This window comes from Lagopus leucura, unplaced genomic scaffold (genome assembly GCF_019238085.1).
Source record: "Lagopus leucura isolate 7727_CA_CO unplaced genomic scaffold, USGS_WTPT01 Super-Scaffold_100002, whole genome shotgun sequence".
In the NCBI taxonomy this organism is placed as follows: Eukaryota; Metazoa; Chordata; class Aves; order Galliformes; family Phasianidae; genus Lagopus; species Lagopus leucura.
Genome location: NW_024962263.1, coordinates 24,677,255 through 24,700,314, shown reverse-complemented (window position 1 = coordinate 24,700,314; position 23,060 = coordinate 24,677,255). Strand labels below are relative to the sequence as shown.

The window sequence follows — 23,060 nt, the reverse complement described above, 5'->3', positions numbered from 1 at the left end:
TTGACAGTTCCTAGGTTACAATTGGGAAGGTGCACACTTGGAAATGCTTCTCAAAGTCATCTGTGAATAACTGCAAACTCATCAAAGGACAAAACCATTAAAAACCTTTATTAGAGATATTATTTACCTTGATTTGTCTCTGAAATTAAACAGAGCCTCCTTATCCATGCCCTCTATCCCTTAGGTTGTCATCTTTTGTCATCTTCACTCTTTATGATGACTACTTGTTAGGTGTGAGAACTAGGCAAGAGCTGAATTTTTCGTTGTTAAACCCTGCATTTGCTCTCCATCAGAATTCCCAGAACTAGTTTTATGCGAGCAAGACTAGTCTAAGAGGATGCAACTGAATTACAACTGGAGCACAAATATTATGTGGAGCAGATGAGGAAACTGGGATTGTTTAATGTGAAGAAGAGTCTCAAGGGAGACCTTATTGGTCTCTACAACTACATAAAAGGAGGTTGTGGTGAGGTGGCAATCAGCCCCTTCTCTCATGTAAGTTGCAGTAGGATTAGAGAGAATGGCCCTCAAGTTGTTCCAGGAGAGGTTCAGGTTGAATGTTAGGAAAAATTTCTTCAGAAGTGTGGTGAGGCATTGGAACAGGCTGCACAGGGTGATGGTGGAGTCACTGTCCCTGGACGTGTTCAAGAAATGTTTAGATGTTGCACTGAGGGAGGTGGTTTAGTGGGGAAATATTGGTGGTAGGTGGATGGTTCGGCTGGATGATCTCGGAGATCTTTTTCAGCCTTGGTGATTCTGTGATTATTTTCTTCTGTAGGACACCTGTAACTAGTTGTTCCTGTTATCATTACTGCTTTGATTTTGACAAATACCCTTCATACGTATGTAATTCCTGTAGTTGTTACCTAGCAACATTAATTTTGTTCAATTTAGTTTGTCTTCTGTGTCAAGAAGTTTTTAAAGCATGTTGTAAGAGCAATACTGGAGTCTAACCATAAACCTTTAGCAAGATGTTTATAAAGTGAATTCTCCCCACCACCACTAATTAACATGTCTGTGTTTTGCATTAACATTTCCAGCCTTTTTGACAGAAATTGAATTAGATGCACATGGAATTTAAAAAATTACCTGGAGAATGCAGGAGTGGCTACAAATTCCCTGATTTCTCTGTGTGGCATTTCAGTGAGCTCAAGGATTGCAGATGCTTGTCTCACTGTCATGCTCATTTACAGACCATCATTTCTGCTTCTTTCTCTTCTTTCCATGGCATGTTTAGCATTTGGGAAGCTGCACATACACTGATGTGACATTCTGTAAGCCAGCAACCATAGTTATAGTGTGAAGTAGAGGATTTCACTTAAGGTGATGGATGTTACTTAGAAAGTAGAGAGTTCTTCAGTGCGGAGTCCCATGAGGGCACACAGGGTACACAGAAATGGGGAGTTCAGAGGTGCAGGATTGGCATTTTTAAATCAGATTAGATCACTTTGAACTCGACGATGACTGTGGGAGACAGACCTGAGCTTGTGTCTTCACACAAACATAGCAACCTCCAGGGTTCTAATGTTGAACAAATTTAGTCTTTCGATGCTGTTGGAGTTGGTTACAGCAGAGGACCTGGAAAACAGAATGAATGCATAGGATTTGCAATTTGCAGATGTTTTAAATCACTGGTCTTTTTGTTTCTTGTGTAAATCTGCCTGTCTGCGGTTCTTAATGTTGGAGGGAGTGGTTGTGTGGAAGTGGAGCTGGTACTGGAAGCTGGGATGTGTCACTAAGCTGTGGCATCTCTGTTGAGGTCATGGAGGAAGAGTCAAAGAAAAATGTAGGAAATTGCTTTCCATCACCCACTCTTTCTGTTGAGGTAGATACTGCAGATATTTTAGATGTCTTTTTCCCTTCTGTTTGAGACCTTCTGTTCATTTTAAAATAAGAATATTTTTCCTGTATTGCCTACAATTTATATAGCGTTTCACTGCATAATCAAAGCAACTGTGTGTGTTCCTCTTCTTTCAGTGTTTCCTTCTGACTCCTTGAGGATCAATTAATACGTGTTCAAAGTGCCTTAGAAACATCATCCTTCAGCTTAACTTGGGTTAAATCTTGCTTTAGTTTCACCTTAGCTTTGCCAAGTAGGTTCTTGAATGTCATAGAATCATTTAACGTTGGAAAAGGCTGCTAAGATAATCTAGTCCAGCTATTTATCCATCATCACCATGCCCATTAAACCATGTCCTTAAGTGCCACCTATGTACGTTTCTTGCAAACCTCCAGGTACAGTGATGCCACCACTGCCCTGGGCAGCCTGTTCTGATGCACTGCCACCCTTTCTGAGAATAAGTTGTTTTTAGTATCTAACCTGAGCACTGAATATTCAGCACTGAAACGGATTTGGGCAAACTGATTTACCACAGGCTGTCAGATGGGAACAGAGGATCAAAATCAGCAGCTGTCCTACTGTAATATCAAGTACTTGTTTATATACACACTGTTATGTTACCTATAGTATCAAATACACTTCCATGGAGATGGAGAGGTAGTATAGCCTTCTTGTAAATCTTCTGCTGTATTCCTAGTAGCACTCACATTGGTCTTTTCTGTGAAATGATATGAGAAGTAAGGCTGAAGAAATAAATTCTGAAATGAGCAAAGAAGGAAATTACGTATATAAGTATACAGTGTTTTATCACAGCTCACTTAATTCCTGCAGTGTTTTTCATAGTATTCCCTATGAGCTGCCCAGATTGCCCATTGATTGTTTGCTGGGCTGCCATTTAGAGAAATAAAATGTAACCTGGTCTCCAGTCCAGAGCCAGGATTCTTTCCATGTTCAGCTCTTTTTCAGTAAACAGAAGCTCTGCAGTGTAACAAGCCCCTTGACAGCTGTAGAAATACCTGCTTAATTCAGGAGGCTGCCACAGATGAAGCTGAGCAGAACTCACTTCAGCATTATCCTGCTTCAGACTTAAGTGGGATCCTGCTTGTTCCCATTACTGAGCTGACACATCAAGGCCAAGAAAGACCAAAATAAGTAAATAAATTAGGATCTAGGAGACAGGGGAGGGCTAGAAAGCAGAAAGATAAATGGGACTTGGAAGTCCTTTGGTTAGGCATGGAGTGAAGTTTACTCAGACCTAATTGAGTGGCTGTCATCCCTCTATGGTGTGCTCAAAAACAATCAAATGGTATTCAAAGTGCTTTAATTTTTATGGAGCGTGAGAGCTTAACTTAATAACTCAATAGTGGTTTTATTTTTATAACAGAATTGTCTCTTGCCTTGGACTGATTTTTTTTAATTCTTTCTTGTAATTGAAATCATGATCTAATTTATCAAAAATATTACTTGCAACATCCAGTGAAGCTGGTTTGTGAAAGCCAAAGTTTAACAAACTGTAGGCAAAAAAGCAAAATTACGTTCAAATTGCTGCCAAAGAGTGCACTTTAGTTCTACTTGGGGAGGGGAAAAGCATGCCAGTATTGCTCACTGCCATGCCAAGTATAGGGTATAGGAAGTCTCCAGAACTGCCAGCATTTTCTCCCCCAGCAAAAACTTACTACTCAAAAAATAAAATACACATTGAAAGTTCTTTTATTTAAAAATAAAAAAAAATAAAAAAAAATAAAAAAGATTCTGGGAGTTTGTCAGAGCTAGTTTTCGCCAATGTTTTCCTTGAAAAACAACTCAAGCTCAAGGCTGCTTCCATGTTTGTGCATGGAAGTGATAAGCTAGCCTCTATGCAGTTCAATTCAGAGGAAAAAAAGCAGACGTTAAATATCCTCTTCCAGTGCAGAATGTAATGCGGATTAAGGAAAATAGTTACCAGCATCCCTGGAAGCGTACCTCTGAGAGATAGCTGGGGAAAGAAAGAGCTTCCTTGGCTACCTGCAGCTCTGCCTGCTATAACCAACAAAGATAATCCTTCCACGTCAGTTACGGTATTTGGATGTGTGTGTTTTTGGAGGCCCAGCATGATAACACGCTGACTCAGAGGCTTATGATTTTTAAATTTTGTTATTAGCTAGTAAGTCTCCTCAAAATCCAGCTCAGTCAGCATTTTATTCCATGTGTGATCTTGATAGAGGTTGAATCTCGCCGATGGGTAGGGAAGGGTACTCTGAAGGATTGCACTGTATCTGCAGTTTCCTTTTGGATACTATACCTGCAAATGATTAAAGCTTATCTCAGAAATCCCGTGGATCGCCAGTTTTATTTTTATTTAATTGGGCTCTGTAGAGAAGTATCACAAATAGCGCTGTATTGCTTGGCAGCTGAGACATCTGCTGGCACTTCTGAGGCAGGCTGCAGCAGTGAGGTTTCCCTATTGCAATGTGCTCCAATCTCTCCAGAACATAATGGTACTTAATAGTAAATGCCATTGTATGAAGATGAAACTGTATGAAATTCAGGATTGAAGGCTTTATCTCCACAAAGCTTTAGGATCTGCACTCCTGCAAAAGTTTTGTAGTATAGATGAAGGCTTTAATTAGCAGTGCTTCATCCCTCAAGAAAAGGAACTGACTAGAGGACCAGACTGTGGACTTCAGTGCAACATGTTATTAAGAAAGCTCTATATTCGCCTGTCTTGTTGGAAATTGAATTTAGAGGTATAACTGATATGCTTAAAAGCCTGCTAATGGCTATTCAGTGCTTTAAGAGGTTTGCTTACTGTTTTGCATGAAGTGCCTCATTTTGTGCTTTATTAAGACTTTGTATTACACCTTTGTGTCTGTTTGGTTAGTCAGGTAGGTTGTGCTGACTCTTAATTGTTCCTCATGAGTTACAATCATCTGAATGAAAACTTAATGATCTTGCACACTCATAGCCTTCTGTGGGTTGTTAATAAATTAGCACCCTCAGGGACAGAGCTATACAGACTTCCTCAGATTGTATGCCTAGAGTTTCTTCCCTTCTGCTAAACAGTTGTTAGCAGCTGTAATTCACTCATTGACTGTGTGGTCGGGGTCTTTATTCTGCACCTCCTTCACCAATCCCTAGGCTTTACTTGACAGACATCTGAAACCCTACAGCTTAGTCCTCTGGTTCTAAAGATGAATGATAAAATTCAGAAGCCACGTAATCCAGCCTCTCCCTTTCTGTACTCCTACTCCTGTGGTTCCCTTCTGATTGCTCAAGAAGTGTTTTAGATATGTGTTCTCTAAACAGGATAAGAATGTGGAGGATGTAATGACATTTAAATTGCAACTCTGTCTCAAGATCCCTCAAAATAGCCTGAAAATTATTGTTGACTTTATTCAAGCAAAGCAAGGACTAGACTGTTAAAAAAATGTGTGAACTGGCAGATAGAGAAGATGGTGTAGCCTAGCAAAGGTATCTTAATAGTTGGATAGTACCTGTTAAGTACAGAGTCTGAGGGAAATAGCCATGAGGAAATAAAAAAGAAGAAACCTGTTTGCGGGTGGTGGTTGGTTTTAGGGCTGTTCTTTTGTTTGTTTGTTTGTTTGTTTGTTTGTTTTAAATAGATGTTCAAACTTAGAAATGCTATGAGTACATTTTCAGTGGAGGCCAAGTGGTTCTTACTTTAGTACTGGTTGTCCTAACTTTCACTGAGGAATGTAATATTTCTAGTAATGACATGGAGCTCAGATGTATGTGCATGACCAGCACCTTTTCTCAGCAGATTTTTCAGTTCATCCAGTGCCGAGAACTATGGGTGTCAGTGTTCAAAACAAACGCAGTGTCAGTGCAGTGATACTGTTTCTGATAATGCCTACAGAAAGTTGGCACTGGTACAAGATAACTTATGTCATCTCAAAAAAATAAAAATAAAAAAATCTGGTAGTGGGTCATAAGGTGAAAAATTGTTCCTGTTGGGTCAAGTTGGACTCAGTGATCCTTACGGGTCCCTTCCAGCTCAGGATTTTCTACAATTTCTAGAAAATGTGGCCAAAGTATCAACGTAAGTACTTGTTTCAGGCAAGAATAGTATTTTAGCTCCTAGTGCTTTGTAAATGTTAGCTAGCTCTGTTGGTTGTCTCTGCGATCTCTGTCATGAACAGTTCTGAGAAATTAGAGGCAGCTGTGTTATGTTTTACTAGGCCAGCTGATATAGTTGGAAGAAAGGCAAATTGTTGGAAACCAAGTTGATTTTGGTCTGAAGTGATTGATTACTTCACAGTGAGCATCTGAACAAAAGCAGGTATCTGTGTGTTCCTCGGTGTGTTGAACTTCTGATACAGAGTAACTTGTGGCTAGGGAGTAATTAGACTGAGATTGAAGTTCAAAGAGTGGTTAGTTCAAAAGGCTCCCAGTTTTGTCTTGCAGGGTAATTACTGTTAAAGAGGAACAAATGAACATGAGTTACTTCCTTGAAGGTAAATTGGCATGTACAGGAGGGTTGGTGTACTTCTTATGGACTAATGATGTTCCTCCAACCATGCATACCACATCCCTGGTTGATTTACTTTAAGCTCCTTAAGGCAGTAGTCTCTTCAGTGCATTTCAGGAATAAGCTTACAAAACTTCTTATAAAGTCAATGGAATGACAGTTAAAAACTCATCAAAGCCTTCAAAGCCATCACCCTTCAAAGTACTGTATCTCAAACATAGGCAAATGTGCAGATGAGGGGTTTTCAAGAAACTATAGCAATGGATTTTCACACTTAATACAATGGAGGCGTTCATCTTTCACCTTTTGACTTGTGCAACACTATCCTTTTTTGTCTTTAGGGTACTGGATCTTCCAAGTGGTATTTATCATGCTGTTTGACAGTCTGAGCTTGATACACTGACAAGCTGAACTGAGATATTTGTGATATGTTCTTGGAAATGGATGTCTGTCAGTTTAAGTGGTGGTCCACATCAGCACTGGTATTAAAAATCACACCAATTGTCAGTGAACACTATACATATACTAAAAAGGTCAGTAAATATTATAGTAGAAATATTTCATTCAGCTTTTTGCTGAAGAAGACAGACGTGATCATCAGTGTTTTTGTAAGTTACTAGCTGCATTCTTTTTTCTGTAAAAGAAATAAAAATTTGTACTGTAAAGTTATAGCTACAGAATATGTAACAACTTGGCGGAAATTTAGTCATCCATCTTCCCAAATTTATTTTATCTGCGACTTTCACGTATGTTATGCTGCTTTTACTTTGTCTTTCAGATGACGACGTGGACCTAGAAGCTTTGGTAAATGACATGAATTCATCATTTGAAAGTTTGTACTCGACGTGCAGCATGCAGTCAGAAACCACTCCACTCCTTCAGAATGGCCAGCTTAACCGCAGCCCGCTGCCCACCTCAGGATCCAATGCCCTGCAGCCCACGTCTCCCAGGCAGAAAGTGCAGAGGTCTCAGCCTGTGCGCATTATGGCGGTCAGGTAGGACCAGAGGACTGCACGCTGTTTGCTTCAAGTCATCTTGAAGCAGCTTTGAAGGAACTATGCTTTGAAATAGGAGATAAACCCCAGTAGGGTTCTTGTAGGGTCACAGCGGTCTGCTGCGCAGGAGGAAAGATTCACTGGGTAGGTGGAGGATATGGATTTTACATGTAGATTTTGTATTTTGTAAAATGCAAACGTGCCACACTTCTACTTGTTTCACCAGTGCCTGCTGTGCCTTTAATAGCAGACATGCACAGAAGCGTAGTATTGATATCAATTTTCAGACGCAATGTCCATGTTTGGAAATAAATCCAAATGTTTGAAAACTGTTCTGCCGGCAGTACTGGCAATTAACGGCTTTTTGACTTTATATATCATGATCAGTAGTTAAATGAGGTTGCATTCAGCTGGTTTTGATATATAAAAATACCTCTCTTAGTGGAGGCTTCCTGTTGGGTCCAAGACAAATAAACATGAACCCGTTGCACTTCTTTAACCATTGTACTTCTCTAACCATTCTTCCTAAAGTGCTTCCTAAAAGCGTTCTATGTCACTCGAGTGCGTTATGGTAGACTTACAGAAAAAGAAGTGTTTAGGTTGTCTCTCTGTTGTCAGGATGGGGACTTGAATTCAGGCTTAAAGTGGAATACTCTACAACACAGACTGGTGATAACTGGAGAGTCTGTAGATAACACTGAGATTCTTAAAATCTTTTTAAGAAAGGTCAGTATGTGCAGGTATATTTCTTGAATCAGGTATATTTGGAATTTTCCTTCTAGCTGACAAAGGATTCTCTAAGACAAGAGGGGAGCAATAATAGTAGATGAAAAATCCAAGATCTAATAAGGATTGCTCCTAATTCTTTACACTGATGTATTTCCTATGGGAATTATATTCTTAAGACAGGCAGATTTGCTGTATGAAAGTGTAGTATGCAGTTAACTGTGTGCTACAGCCAAGTCAGTTAATGATGCAGTTTTTTTTACAAGTTTCAGATTGAACCTTGAATAGTGCTGTATTAACAAATTCACTCTCTAGAGCAGTATAATTCATGTTTTGTTCTAAGTATCGTAGTCAAAACACTCCTTTTAATTGTTTATGGCATTTCTAAACTTTGATACTTTCTTTGAAAGACACTCCAGCTTTCTGAACTCTGTGCTTCTGTAAATCCTATGGAGCATCACGTGTTTAACATTGAAGAAAATAACGGCAAAACTTTTATTCAGATTTAATTAGACATCTTTCTAGTACCAGGCAGTGGCTGTGTCTTTTCCTCAGCCACAACAGAATGGTTATTACTCTTGAAAGTACTGCTTTATGTTTAGCTCAGTAATAAAATAAATGATGCATGGCAGCATTCTATGCAGAGCAGAGTGCAGCATTGTCTCATTTCTGTAATCTGTAATTCCAGTTCTTATAACGGGGATCATTGCAAACATGTAGTCCAAAATTTGCAATACAAAGAACTATTACACAGTTGCTGAAACGTTAAGTCCACTGTGCTGAAGAGATCTTACACAATTATTTACTTCATGCTTTACAGAAGTGTGCACACGGGTAGCACAAAAAAGGAAGCAGTCATTTCCGTAGCTCGTAGTTACAGTTGGAACCTGCTATTGGCAGCAAGAAACAAAACTATTGGGTCGTTCATGGAATACCAAGGCAACTTAATTAGGGGATAGAATTACCTGTGGAGCAGATTCCGTGTTTGTTAGTGATTTTATCAGCACTGCAGTTCTGCTGTAGGCATGGAAAACGTACTCAAAATGGGACGTGTTATTAGAGGCAAAACTAACAGTTGTGTCCAAGAGGGCTCTGATAAGAGCTTGCTGAAGGTAGTAGGCTGAAGAACATACAGAAAAAAAAAAAGTAGCCAAATTGAGTTTTGAGTGATTTGCATTTCAAATACAGGAGTTAGTTGATTGCCTTTGGAAACTTTTACAGTTGCCACTAGGTGGTGCATTCGGCAAAGGAGTTAGAGACAAACCGGACAGTTACCTAGTATCAGGACCAGTAGGAAAATTAAAGCAGTCTGTATGGTTATGAACAGGTGTTACATCTTTTCTAACATTATTGTGTTAACTAGTAGACCTTCAGTTAGTGTGAGCAGTACAGGCGTACTGCAAACTAGAACTTGAAATTGTGTTGGCCTTAGTTAGACTTAATGAGATGCATCTCAGGAGATGCATGTAAAACTTGTCTAAACAGTAATCTTACAAGTAGTGTAAGCTAGGATAGTGTAATTGCAGTTTATTGCTCAAGCTGAATTGCTTAGAAATAGAATGTCATATTGTAATGAAGTGACAGTATCGACTTCAACCTCAGCCTACATGCTTTACTGGGAGACATGATTGTTTGCAGATCCATGTGGAATTTGGCTCCAAATTACTGCAGTTATGTCCTCCTTCTTTAGGTCTGAAATGACTTTCTGACACACGGAGGAGCTTAAGCCTGTAAGTTAGTGCTTACAACAGAGGGTATAGACTGATATTTCTGTTTACCTTTTGTGTACGATTACCTTATTTATTCACCCAAGTGATCAAGTTATAAACAACAAAACAAACTAGATGCATGACTGGTTGTTTTTTCACATACAGTTACCTAAATTGGGCTTGCTGTTGCTGTAGCTATAGAGGTGTCGTTTTTTTTTCTCTTTTTTTAATGTCAGTACACTGAATGGTGGAGCAGGAGATACAGGCCTGGTCATGCCAGTTTGCTCCTCTTAATGCTTCTATGTCTGTAGGCGTCTACAAGAAGAAGAACAGCAGTTCAGAACATCGTCGTTGCCAGCCATACCCAATCCATTTCCAGAACTCTGCAGTCCTGCAAGTTCTCCTGTGCTGGCCCCTGGATCATTACCTCAGAGTCAACCTGCTAATAAGCATGTGAGTATGGAACAAAGCTTTCTGTCATATGTTAGCGTTCAAACCCGCAGTGAACAATTTCATTTTGAAGGCAGAGACTAGGTTTCCAGATACCTAGAAAAGTCTGTAGGCTTCGTTTGTGAGTAGGGCAGCACTAGCAAGAGAACATCTTCAGAGAGGCTTCAAAGTTTTTGTTTCTTGTTAAAGGTTTGTAAGAGTAAAGCAATTCTTTTTCAAGCATACGCATGTTGTCAATGAAGCAGTAATGCCTAATATCTTTGGAATTTCATTACCCAAGGTAATGACTTACTAATTCAGATGTCAGGTTAGGATTGGAGCAGCATCTGTGAATGTTACACAAGTCTAGTTGCCTCAAAGCCATTTAACAGCCTGTTTCCATTTAAAATTCATTGCCTCTATAAGAAGCTGTCTGTTTTCTTTAAGGACATGGTGCCTTATTGTTCTGCTGTTCTTCAGGAAGCAAAATACACTTCTTAGAGCATGTAACTAGGCACAGTTCCTTCTAATGGGACCGATGAGCAGAACTGTCCCATGGTTGAGTAGCTTCCCAAGTCCATTACAATGAAGTTCTTCACAATTTTGTAAACTATGCTGTCTTGCACAGGGATTTAAAAAACAAACAAACAAAAAACAACAACACAAAAACAACAAAGTGTTGCTTATACTGAATACTGTCTTAGAATGGGTTTGCGCTTGAGTACCCACAAACATGATGTTGTTCTGTATTGCTGCTGGTTTAGTTTGTAAGTAGCTCCTATGATTGGTATGGCTGATAAAAGGGTCTGGGGAGGCGGTTCAGCTACAAGCAGTAGACCATAACATATAGTCCTGTATATTCTGCATTATTTTATATCTCTATAAACAGCTGTCAGCTTTCTTGAAAGATACAGTGCATCTTCTTTGGTTTTGCAGTATTTCTTACGCATACAAAAGTTGAGATAGATAACCAAGTAATGCCTGAAGAGAAAACTGAGTCATGCAGTTATAAATTTAATGTGGTCTTGTGTGAGTCCTCAGTAACTGCTAAGCAGAGAGGCTGTTCTGCCAAGGGAGTGGTAATCTGACTCTGGGGAGAGAAAATAATGGGCAATTCTCTTGTGTGTGCTGGCTACTGCCAACAGCATGGCAGCTTTTGGAGGCAAGCTAAAGTTACAGATGAACCTGCATTTATCTGTCTAAATATTTCTCAGTTTCAGGGATTCATTGCTTTTTATTTTTGTTTCACTAGATCTTACCACACCACCAAAAGAATTGCTCTACAAAGCCCTCAGAATCCTAAGTATCTGTGTGTAATTTTTGGTGATATTTAGAAACTAAGGGTTTAAAATATAACATACCCTAAATTGTATAAAGTAAAAGTAAATATACCCTAGCATGTGTAAGGAACTGGCTATAAAGACTGAATAATAGCATTTTTTCCTAAATTCTACTTCATAATTTTCTGTTAGAAATATACTTAATCTTACAATGATAAATTGTGACAAGCCATTCCAAGGCCTAAAATAAAATACATACTTACATTGTGTAGCTGTGCATGCTGCTCAAATTTTTAATCAGACAAACCATTGTAATTGTGAAAGTTGTAGGGTGTAAGAGGAAGAGCTGAAACATTTAGGTAGTAAAGACTTCTATAAATGCAGATATACTGCTCATTTCAGTTCATCAACTGATTGGAGGCAAATAAGAAACACTCGCTTAGACCGAAGGAAAGGCAGGAAGTCATCATTTTCTTCTATAAAATAGTAGAAACAGAACTGAAAAAATCCTCTAGCTTTAGAATATTCATATAATTTAAAAAAAAGTGAATTGGTGAATTGTTTCTTCATGAAGAGAAACATTTTGTTCAGTATCTCAAATAAATGTGAAGTATTGCAGGATAACAAAAAAACCTGCCCATTGAGGCTCCCCAGAGCACCTTAAGTATATTTAATCCAGTAGTAGTGCCATTCAACAGAATCTGGAAACATAATTGGTTTAAAAAAAAATCTTGAGAAATGTTACAAGTTTTTGTACCTTCATCCAATTTAAAAAAAAAAGCAAACATAAACTTTGGGAATTTTGATATATTATTTTAGGATACACTTTTGTTTAGATAAGTGGGTTATAAGCTACTGGTTAACAGAGTAAATGACAAGTTTAGTTAAAGGAGGATTGCAAAAGCACATTTTAATGGCCAGCATTTAGTGAAAAGGAGCCACGTAAAAAAAAAACAAAACAAAACAAAACAAAACCATCAACAACAAAAAACTTGAATACAAGCTATAGATTTAGAATGCTGAATACAAACCACGATCAAACATAATGATGCTAAATGTAAGGTTCTCTGCTTGCAGGTTATAAACAAGGATTAAAATTGGAGATTGGAATGAGCTGTTCTGCTTATATGGGTTATGCGATGTGTTAATGAAAAGGGATTCCCTGTAGCCTGCTGAGCCTTTGGGACAAGTAGGCAAAGAGCAATCGCAGCCTGTACTGCTGAGCCCCAAAAGCTCTAATCACAAGTTATGTCAAAGCACGTGGGTGGCATGGGCAAAATGTTTCCTTTGGTCAGCTTCTATCTGACGGAATAGACAGAGGACAATCTAGAGGTCCCCAAGTCATCTTGGGCTACAGAATGATGTAGATATATTATTTGCTGGCTGCACTGACCAACATCCATGGTCTGGGGAAGGTCTGAGCTAATACAGCTGTGTGACCAAATGCTTCCTAGCATGAGAGGTTAAAAAATATGTTGTAGTTAAACAGACAAGTGCTCCTAGGAGGATTAGTGTTATTATCCTTTCTTACAATTCTGCAGGTGGAAAAAGCCCATTTTATGTTAAGTTTTATTCTGAGAAGTTTTAGATGTCAACCCAAGCAGTTCTGGATAAATTAGCACCCCTGAAGTCAACAAGGTTGTGAGCACAGGGGTGGGAAAAACTGACTACCTGGGCTGCTGAATCAATAGCTACTTAAGAAAAAACATGACTGCAAATGGTTGTAATTTCATCAGCTACTGATGTGATGAGCAAGATACTTCAGATGTCTCACGTTTGGAAAAATGATGACCTTTCAAGCAGTAACTGCCAAAAAGCTTTTAACTTCTTTTTCTAAACATAAAGTATGAACTAAACGTCTGAACTGAGTAAGTTTTGTCCATGAGCTTTGGCAGGCGAGCTCTGACTGGAGAGACTGCGGGACTAAGTGTTCCTATCTTTATCATGTCCTTCCAGCACCACCCATCCGCCTTCCCCACAGCGCCTGGCCACCAGCCAAGTGAAACTCCAGCAGATCTCACAACTGCCTCAGTGCCCCTGCTTTCTGCCCTGGGAAGGATGGGTGAAGGCAGGAGCAGGAAGGAAGTCCTGCTCGATGGGGGCACTCAAGACCCTTTTTCCCATGTCTGTCTTTGTGAGAAGTGTGCACACCTACAAACATGAAATCACTGCACGTCTGAGGGGGCACTGATTGCGGGTATGGAGGAAGGACAGCTGCAAGTTTTTAAACATCATTTACTTAACCGGATAAATATGTTTGTGTAGGAAAAACAGTGACCAGAAAATTACACCAAATCGAGACCAGACATTCATCTAAAAAATTGCTAAAAGCATCAGACAGCAAGGTTACCACTAATTGAAGTCCATCTCTGTGTTGCTGGTATAAACTAAGAACTGGTTGGTAACTTAGGTTATAATTTTTGGCTGTGTACAAATATTTTGGAAAAAGTATGCAATAATTACATGTAGGTCACTGTGATGCCACAGGATATTAGTCTAAAGTATCTCGTGTGAGTCAATGAAGCTTTCAACTGTAAAAATAGGGCAAATTTCTCACATCCCCCCTCTATACAGCCCAGGCAAACTTCCAAATAGCAGTTTGATGCACCAAAATTGCTTACTCTTTTCTAGCAAATTAAATTCACAAGTGGGTATGAATTTATGTTATTCTTTTTTCCAGATTTAGTAACCCTTCAAGGGAATTCATATGAACAGACTTTTTAGTTTTGCTTTAATTCCATGTTACGATAATTTTGTTGTTGTTTGTTTTTTCTTCCCGCAAAGCTTTCATATTGACTCTTTTGAAGACAAGAATGTTGATTTTGAAAAGAGAAGCTGTATAAAAGTATGAACTTTTTAATAATGAAAACTCCACGTACCAAGTTAAATTTTACATGTGTGACAGCAATTTTTTTACTTAATCTTTAAATGAAATAACACTTACTATCAAGACTTGTTGAGAACAACTGTTGACAAGAGGATGAGTGAACAAGTCTTTACTTTCTCTAAACAGGCCAAATCCTGCACCTAGATTAACTGAGGCAATTCCTTAGGTCCAACTCAAGGGCTCTCCCTATGGCCCAACTATAAAATGTGTTCCCATGGCCGTGATGCATCATCTTGTCTTCCTCAAATCTTCCTTTGAATGAAGACTCTTAAGCTATATAATTCAATGATACATAGATCACTCTGTAGCGTATTTAACTTCTTTATTTTTTATTTATTTTTTTTAGAGAAAGTTGTGACTGGGAAAGATCAGGCCTCTGTGGTGGGGCTGTAATCTATCTGTGTAAAACTGGACCTTGTATTTGCCCTGGGTACCTTTTACCTGGAGAAACAACACTTTCCCAAACCAGATGAACTAAGTGCAGTGGACAAATACTGAGATGACATGTAGGAAAGGCATCTCATTTCTTGTCATCTTGTGACCTGTATCACGCGGATGTGTTGTCCAATTACTCTTGAAGAAATTAGGGAGTGAGCTCATGTGGTTTTGAAAATCTCAGTAGCTCATTACCGAAGATGAGACTAATGAAGGAAGTAGTAATGAGTTCACTGGACTGTGCAGCCTTAAGTGCTGATGGTGCATGCACGGTCCATGGGTGTTTGGAGGCTTTTTGGATAGAGGATTGGAGGCTGTTGGGGCCCAGGATCAGGATGGATTCAAAGCCGCTATTTCTTCTTCCTCGTGCTTGTTTTGATCATGAGGCTTGGTAGGAAGAATCGAGTCTCTTCACATACTTGATTTTGGGAAGTGCCAGAACAGTAGCTGTAGTCCCAACATTGATTACGGGAAATATGAAGAGCGTCTCGCATTCAAACCGAAAAGTATGTTATTTGCTGGAGGTTTTTTTTGGTTTTGTTTTTAATGATGCAAACCTGGCCTTGCTCCCAGGCGCATTCTGGCTCTCTACCCAGAGGCAAGCATGCTGCAGGCGGGCTGTGTGCTGAGGAGTGTGGCTGCGCCGTGGGAGACGCTCTGCTAGGCCTGGCCTACCGCCTGCACTGGCAGCCCCCCGGGACTGCTGCCGTGCAGCATGGCCTGCAGCTGCCTTAACAACCCCTGTGCAGTAGCAGCACCGTTGCAATTAGCCTTCAGGACTGTCTTGTGTAAATAGTGAGTGGGCTGTAGCATAAGCTATAGTAGCTCTGCACTGCCATATTCACACTGCTTTTGTCTGCATAGCTTAGGAGTGGCCTTGCACGTTTTTTTGTCGTGTAACAGTATTCTTGGTTTCTTTTGGTAATAGTACAGTGAAAATAAAATTTAGCTATCCTCTACTTTGATCAGGAGTTGATAGAAGTGAGAAGCTACCAGGCTGAACGTGTGGGAAAAAATGAGAAGATGGGAGAAACTGTAATTCTTAGTGAGGCAGACAGAAGTGGGTTTTAATATAAACATCAATGCAGTAGGGAATTAAAAAAAAAAGTGCAGAGCTATATTGAGTGATTCTAATTACACTGTAAGTGAATGTCTGAGATGAATTAGAGATGTCATAACTTCCTACTGATAGCCTTTAAGGAGCTACCCAACATCATGAGCATTGCTACACTAAGTCTAAGCTCCCCTTGCCCTCTGTGCTGTCTGGACTCAAGGTGCAGATTCTGATCTTACTTAAGCATTCTGAATAAAAACCTTTTGGACCTCTGCTACCCAAGTAGGACAGATGCAAGAAAGCACCAGCTTGAAACAGGGAACTTTGCCCCTATGTATCCTATGTGATCTTGCAGCACCATGCTGTTTCCAGTGACCAGCAGGCGAGTTGGTCATGAGGTTGCTTCTGAAACCTGAGGTGATCCAAGGCAGCCCTTAGAGAACAGGGCTAGCGCCTGCTACTGAGCTGCATGCAATCTCCTGGTGGGTGCTGTGGATGTGCACAGCGTGGGACTGGGAAGGTGCCCAACTTTTAGCTTGATTGTTGGCATCCACTTTTAGGGACAATGGGCAGAGCCGGTGTCCAGTGTTCACTTCCAAACTCTCAGAAGAGTGGCTGCACAAGTGTTGGGATTAATGCTGCTCATTCTCAGCAGGAAGAGAGTTTTTTTTTAGACTTGCAGTAATTACCTGTAGCAGTGAAGTGTGCCCACACTTAAAAAAGGCAATCTGTTTGAAATTTCTGTCTTTGCTTAGGCGATGATTGGGTGTGGTTACAGAGAGGAAGAATGAACTTCCAAGTTCATCGGTGTGGTAACTGGATGTTTATGCATTCCTCTAAGACTTACATGTATGTCTTTGTTCCATTTCCTAAATGGAAGGAATGTTAGATGGAATTTAATAACATTTTTGCATTAGAAGAGTACAGCTGAGTTGGTTAAGTCATCATGGGACAAGTTTCAGTTCTTTGTTCTCTTGATTTATAGTCTCATTATTATCAAATTCTTATTTTATTATTGTTTCTCCTTACGGTGCAGAATTAATATTTTAAAAAGTGATTTTGTTTAATTTATGTAAGTACCTTCAGTTTTTGCTTTAACCTGACTGCAATCTGAACGTCATTCACAAAGTGTACATAAAAGTAAGTTCAATCTGAACTTTTAAGAGGCAAGCCATCACCAGTTCATAAAAGCTGCACGTCATATTCCTCCACTGGCATTAGGATTGCTTATTCCGTCCAGTGATAGATCCTGCTGCTGCGAGGGTTACTGGAGCCTGTCCATCCCACTGTATTTCAGGAAGCAAGAGTTGAAAATGTCTTCATGATGATATGAAGAGTAAGTGTGTTTTTTCTCCTGTTCCTGAGGGGGAAACGATTAGCATTTGGAAGCAAAGTGAATTAGCCATCAGCTGGGAGTTGGGATGTGAGCCTGTGCTGAGCACAGAGTGTTTCTGGGTAGGGTGGAAAAAGTAATTTTATCCCAGCAGGCTTATAATAAGTGAAATTTCATTAACAGCAAAACAAAAAATCTTCCATGAGTTTTTGTGATGGGAAGAGGATGAAGGCTGGCAAGAGCTTTTAGAGCTTTGTTAGTTTCTTACCAAACAGGAGCCATCTTTCCAGCTACCCCCTTTATCCACCTAGATACACCAGCAGGCCAGACTGAGAAACTGCTCTGCTTTTTGGGGATATGTAGGTATGGCACCTGCCCATTCTCAAGGAATGGTTTCAACACTACTTTCCACTGCACATGCAATTTCCTCAGTGTGTGCTGTATTTCCAGAAACATAAGTTTATTATCATCAACTCCTGCACCTTTTGCTTGCTTCATGCCTCAGGAACAGGCTTAGAATGTTTCAGAAGGTATTGTCAGGCATACTGAAGAACGCTCAGCTGTCATGCAGGAGCTGGGTGTGAAGAAATGGCTTCAGGTGCCTTCAGTGTCTGTGTTCTGCAGCAGCAAGGGAAGCTTAAGTTATTGTGTGTAGTCTTGCATGTGTTCCTCTACTCACCTTGTTATTTACCTTTCCAGAACATGTTTCCCACCATCCTTGACAGAGTAGATAATAGGAATAGAAGCTATCCATCCCTAAGGAAAAAATATTACATAAGAAAGTAAAAATAAAATAACACGAGGTGCAAAAAGATTACAGAAAATAATATTCTAAGCTAAAAAACAACATTTTGGTAGTAGAACAGCAAGTTTTAATTTTTCAGTCATTTTTGAGCTTGTCCTTGCCTGCAAGCTGTTAGAAGCAGCTGATTACTCTTAAGTAATTTGCCATACTGCTGGAGGTCACACTTTTCCCTATTGCTTACTAAAATCCACTGAAAACAAGCAAACCACAGTATTTCCAGACCTTTTAAATACCTCTACACATATTTACAACCACTCTCATTCCCCAGGTACTCAGTTATAAACTGGACATGTAGTCTATGGTAAGTGACAAGTGTCAGGTACACAATTTTAGCACAGAAGGATGCCTATCGTGCTTTAAGTTAACAATGTTCTTCACTAAGTAGTCCCAAACTCCTGATTAGTTATTTTTAAGTGTTTTTATATGTTAAGTGTATATATCCTCATATACACATATATACATTTAACATTTAAAAACATACACCTAAATATATATACTGGAGGATAGATGGCTTGCAGTGCTGTCTCACACCTTCTAAATAATCTGTGGAACAATTTGAAAAGAAACAGGCATACAGATTACCCTCCTCTTCATTAGACAAAGACTTGAAAGCTGACATTACGGGAATAGCAACAATCATACAATAAAACCTTGTATTTGCTATACTGAAAATATTTCTCTGTGTTAAATACAGTTTTATTCTATGAATGATTTCCACAGATGACCTTTGTACCTTTTTCTTTAACATGCTAAGTAGTTTGGCAAAGCACTGTAAAGCTTGTTCAAGTGAGACTGAGCCTTGGCTCTTGTGTTACAGCCTTGTCAAATCCTCTGATAGGCAGACTCAATTTCAGACTTGGAGCTATGCTCGAAGCTAATGTCATTTTGCTTGTGGTATTAGAAAGATGCTAAATGTACTTAAGAACCTCATACTAATTTCATTTTCTGTGCATTTCACAGGAGGTGCTGAAGTTCAGCTTTATTCCTGAATGTTGGATTTTACTCTGACTAATGGGCTAATTGTGCTTTAGTGAAGATTGTTCATACTTCTTGTTTATTTTGAGTATCTGTATGTTTCATAATTTGCGTCCTTGTCTCTCCTCCCCCCCCCCAACTTTTTTTTTTTTTTTTTTCTTTTTTCTTAAACTAAACAGATGAAAAACGTAATCTTCCATCTTCTGAGAGCAATAGAGTGCTTGTGAGCTGGAGCTGGCAGGAAAGCACTGCTTTCAGTTCCAAGACTGGGGAATATATATTTCAAACTATTTGTACAGTGTGACACATTTCTTAATATTTTCTAGGATATTAATAAGACAGCAAAGTCTGTCAGGAGGCAACCAGCTATATTTTTGCAAATGTACCTTCAGTGTGATTTCCCTTTGCTCTCAGTGAACATTTAGTTCTGCGTTACACTGCAAGTTACAAAAGAGCATTTGCTTACAAGCTAATTAAGCATAGCTTAGAGCAGTACTTAATTGCAACACTTAGAGCAATACAGAGGAACTTAAAGTCAATCTAGCTAACAAGAAATTAACTTAGAGAGCTGCACAAGGTTGCTCTAGTTGCTCTGTGTGTAGGCTTCATTCTGATTGCCCTCTCTTATTTGCTTGGAATAGCACTTGAGCAATCACACAGTTGGTCTAGGAGAAATTTTAGGATTTTTAACTGAAGCAGGAAATTCTGCAAGAGGTGATATGGGCACGATGGGCTCTGTGAGTGGGTCAGGAAATTTCTCGCATGGCAGCTGCTGGCTTTGAATATCTCTAGCAGTTCATCCATCGAACACATGCCCAAATGGGTCTAAGCTGAAAGACTTTGCTATGTTGGGGAATAACCATTAAAATGAAAGAGCTGAATGAACTTCATGAAGTTTCTGCAGAAAGCTTTCTATATATTACTTTCATCCCTTAAATAAATAAACAATCTAGTAGTTCTGCAGATGATTAAATAAATTTTACAGCACTTTAAACATGCTCACATCAATTTTTCTTCTTTACCTCTTTCTCGAGCCTTCTCTAACATACAGCTGTAAAAACTATGATTGTTAACTGATTCCTGTCTAGCAAAATGATTGACGATGTTGTAGATGCAAAAGATGTTTTTCCTCTAAGCCAGAACCTTACAAGTGCTAATCTCCTACATTCAGCAGCCATTAAGGAAAGGAAGAGTAATAAAATTCTAGCAAAAATAATGTAAAAAATGTTTACAGTACCAGACATCGTTCACAGTGACTGCATTTCTTTATGAGCTTGCAGTAACCTCTGCATTCTATGTCATTTATTTAATCTCTTCTACCAATCATGTGTCTTCAGAATGTACATTTATATCAGGAGGTACTGCTTAAAAGCAATATCTGGGTAAGGGCATTGAAGTAGAGCGTGGAGGAAGTGCTTACTTCTCTCTGTGAGGTGCTTTGTTACTCCCTCTTAAAGTCCGTGATTGTAGGGAAGTAGAAACTAATTTATTTTCCCTCAGAATGTGACAGTATTTAAAAGGAATTTCAAACCAGTAAAGTCTCACTGAGTTCAATAAATATATCAGTAGAAAAATTTGAGAAGTATTTAAATTCTGAGTTGAGTGCAACTTACATTACATAGCGCAGCTGTATGTTTCAGTGGCAAACTTGGTTCCTTATATAAAAGGGCTTTGTCTATTATTTTCAAGTAAAAAAAAATCTGTTGGTGCAAACTTTCACAAGGTCAGTTTTACTGACTTAACAGGTCCTTTGGAAGGCTGAGAGATTCTCCTTTTTCACTATAACCATATTTTGGGTTATTCTGAGCACTAGCAGTACTTGGAAAGGACATATTTGACTTTTCATAATGTGACTACAAATTAGGTTTATATGCTGCAGCTAAAGTACTAATATCTGGAATAAGTACTTTGCTTAGATACTGAATTGTAAAAGTTGTGCATTAATGCAAGACTTACTCAGAGTCGTTATGCACATTGAACAAGCAGTAGGAATGCCTTGTTTTTCATATTGTGTGCTGGCATTTTTTTGTTGTTGCTCGAAAGTGGTATGTAGGTGAATGAACATATCTGGTTATTCCAACTGTGGACAGTCCTTTCTTGAATCTCAGCTTGCAAGGCTTGCTGTATGTCTGGAGAAAGATACAATTTTCTAAAGCTGGAAGAGGCAATGATGTTTTTCCCACAAATGGCATTGTCTCCAAATGAGTGAACAAAGAGTGATGATTCAGAACTTGATATATTGGCTAAAGTCAGGGTAGATTTGTGTTTGACAGTTAGAAATTCTCACAGTAGCTGTTTTAATGGACACTTCGAAATAAAATAGTTTTGAAATGTGTTCAGCAATGTAATTAAGCAAAAAAATTAGACATGATGATTGAGCTGAAGTGGCAGATGTTTTAAGTTGAAGTCTGTAGAATGAAATTGCTAGTTTAGATAAATGGAGATCAACAGTAACAATATATTCTAAAGAAAATAGAATTTGGTTAAGAATTCAAGTTCATGCCAAAAATTGTTAAAAAAAAAAAAAAAAAAAAAAAAGGAAGAAGCAAAATGCTATTTTCATTCATATATGTTTATTTATCTAGATAATAAAGTTTTGAGTGAAAAAGAATATTAAATGCAGTATGTTGTCAAGAATTTTAAACTGGGATGTTTGCTTATCGTCTGTGTTGATGTAAGTTGTACTTTGGCAATTCAAGTCTAGCTGCCTTAAAGTTGTTCTTATATATGCAGCTTGCTCAGAATGTTTTTTGTTGGATGGAAATGAAATTTACTCACTCATAGAAACCTCAGAATCAGAAAGATGTCCAAAGGTTGACCTACCTTCCAGTCAATCTGGAAAAAAAAGAAAATGAGCTTGTGAAAGGCAAAATAAATTTGACATCAGCGCTCTTAGTTTCTACACAGTTCATTACAAGAAGGTTTCGATGACCTAGATTTTTCTCAGCATAATTTGTAAAGAAGATCTATGATGTAAATGTGAAGCCAGTTGTTTGTGTCAGGATGGAAGTAAAGTTACTGATGGCTTTGCATTGTGGATTTCTTTCACTTCTTAGTAGTGGAGGGGGAGGGGGAAGAACAAAGCATGCTTGAACATATCGACTTATATTATCTGTAAAATATAAAAATACAGAGTAAAATCTCTTGTCGTTGTCTCAGTCTTGCGAATGGTTGGTTTCTCTGCCGTCAATTACAGTAATAAAGCCGTTGTTCAAAGATTTCCCACTTAATACCGTGCAGAATTGGTTTCTAGGGAGTGTCTATTGTCTTAAAGAAAAGATTCACCCAATATTTGTTCTTTTTCTCTGGGGATCTTTTCCATATTCATTTGCTTATGCTAAACAAAGAAACTAGGCTTGTGAGCTATTTGAATATAAATGTCTTTCTAATTCAGCTAATTATTTTAAATGTTTAATGGCAGTCTCATGAAAATTGTTGGATAAGCTTTTCAATTAGAGAGAAGACTCGTTGATTGCATTTGAGCAAGATGTTTAATTGAGTGGACAACACAGAATAAATGCATTTGGAATTTGTCTCAGATTATCTTATTTTAGGGAGATGTCTATAGGGAGTAGAAAGCTTTACTTCCCATCAGCTTCAAAGGTAAGATAGCTTAATTGCAAGCTGAGTGTCTTAACAGCTTCAGAGCAGCAGCAGCTTCCATGTAAAATAATCTGAGGCAGATGTTGAATGAAGAAGTGGCATTTTCTTTCATGCAAGATCTGGCATCAAATCTCTTAGCATTATGTTACCTAGTTTTATATCAGGAAGCATTTTTTTAAATGATGACGTTGGTTTCAGCATGCTGCCTTGTATTTTAACTTAAAGAGATATTCATTGGCTTTGGATGAATGGACTTTCAAGTATTTCTGTACCACTCTGAGCCACTATAGCATGACTCAGCACAAAGAAACACGAGATTCCTTCTGAACATCAGGCCTCACTTCTGTGCTGTGCAGGTGACTGAGCACCAGCACAGGCTCTGGGTTTCTCTGGTGGAGCCATTCTGTGATTCTGCTTAGGCTTTTGTAACAGAAAGCAGAGGAAGATATGATGGTTTTGAAATGTATCACTTTCCTGTTATGCCTAACATTGAGGTTTGGAATGGTGACGATAAAGGCTAC

General features: G+C 38.8%; 1 protein-coding gene across 3 annotated transcripts in view; it reads left to right on the top strand.

Annotated features, from left to right (window-relative positions):
* GRB10 (growth factor receptor bound protein 10) overlaps positions 1-23,060 on the top strand; it is a 147,029-nt gene that overhangs the window by 85,979 nt on the left and 37,990 nt on the right. For all 3 annotated transcript variants that reach the window (XM_042868982.1, XM_042868983.1, XM_042868981.1), the window contains exons 4-5: positions 7,087-7,303; positions 10,050-10,191. In XM_042868982.1, coding sequence (XP_042724916.1) covers positions 7,087-7,303; positions 10,050-10,191 — 359 coding nt within the window. The remainder of the gene's footprint in view (positions 1-7,086; positions 7,304-10,049; positions 10,192-23,060) is intronic.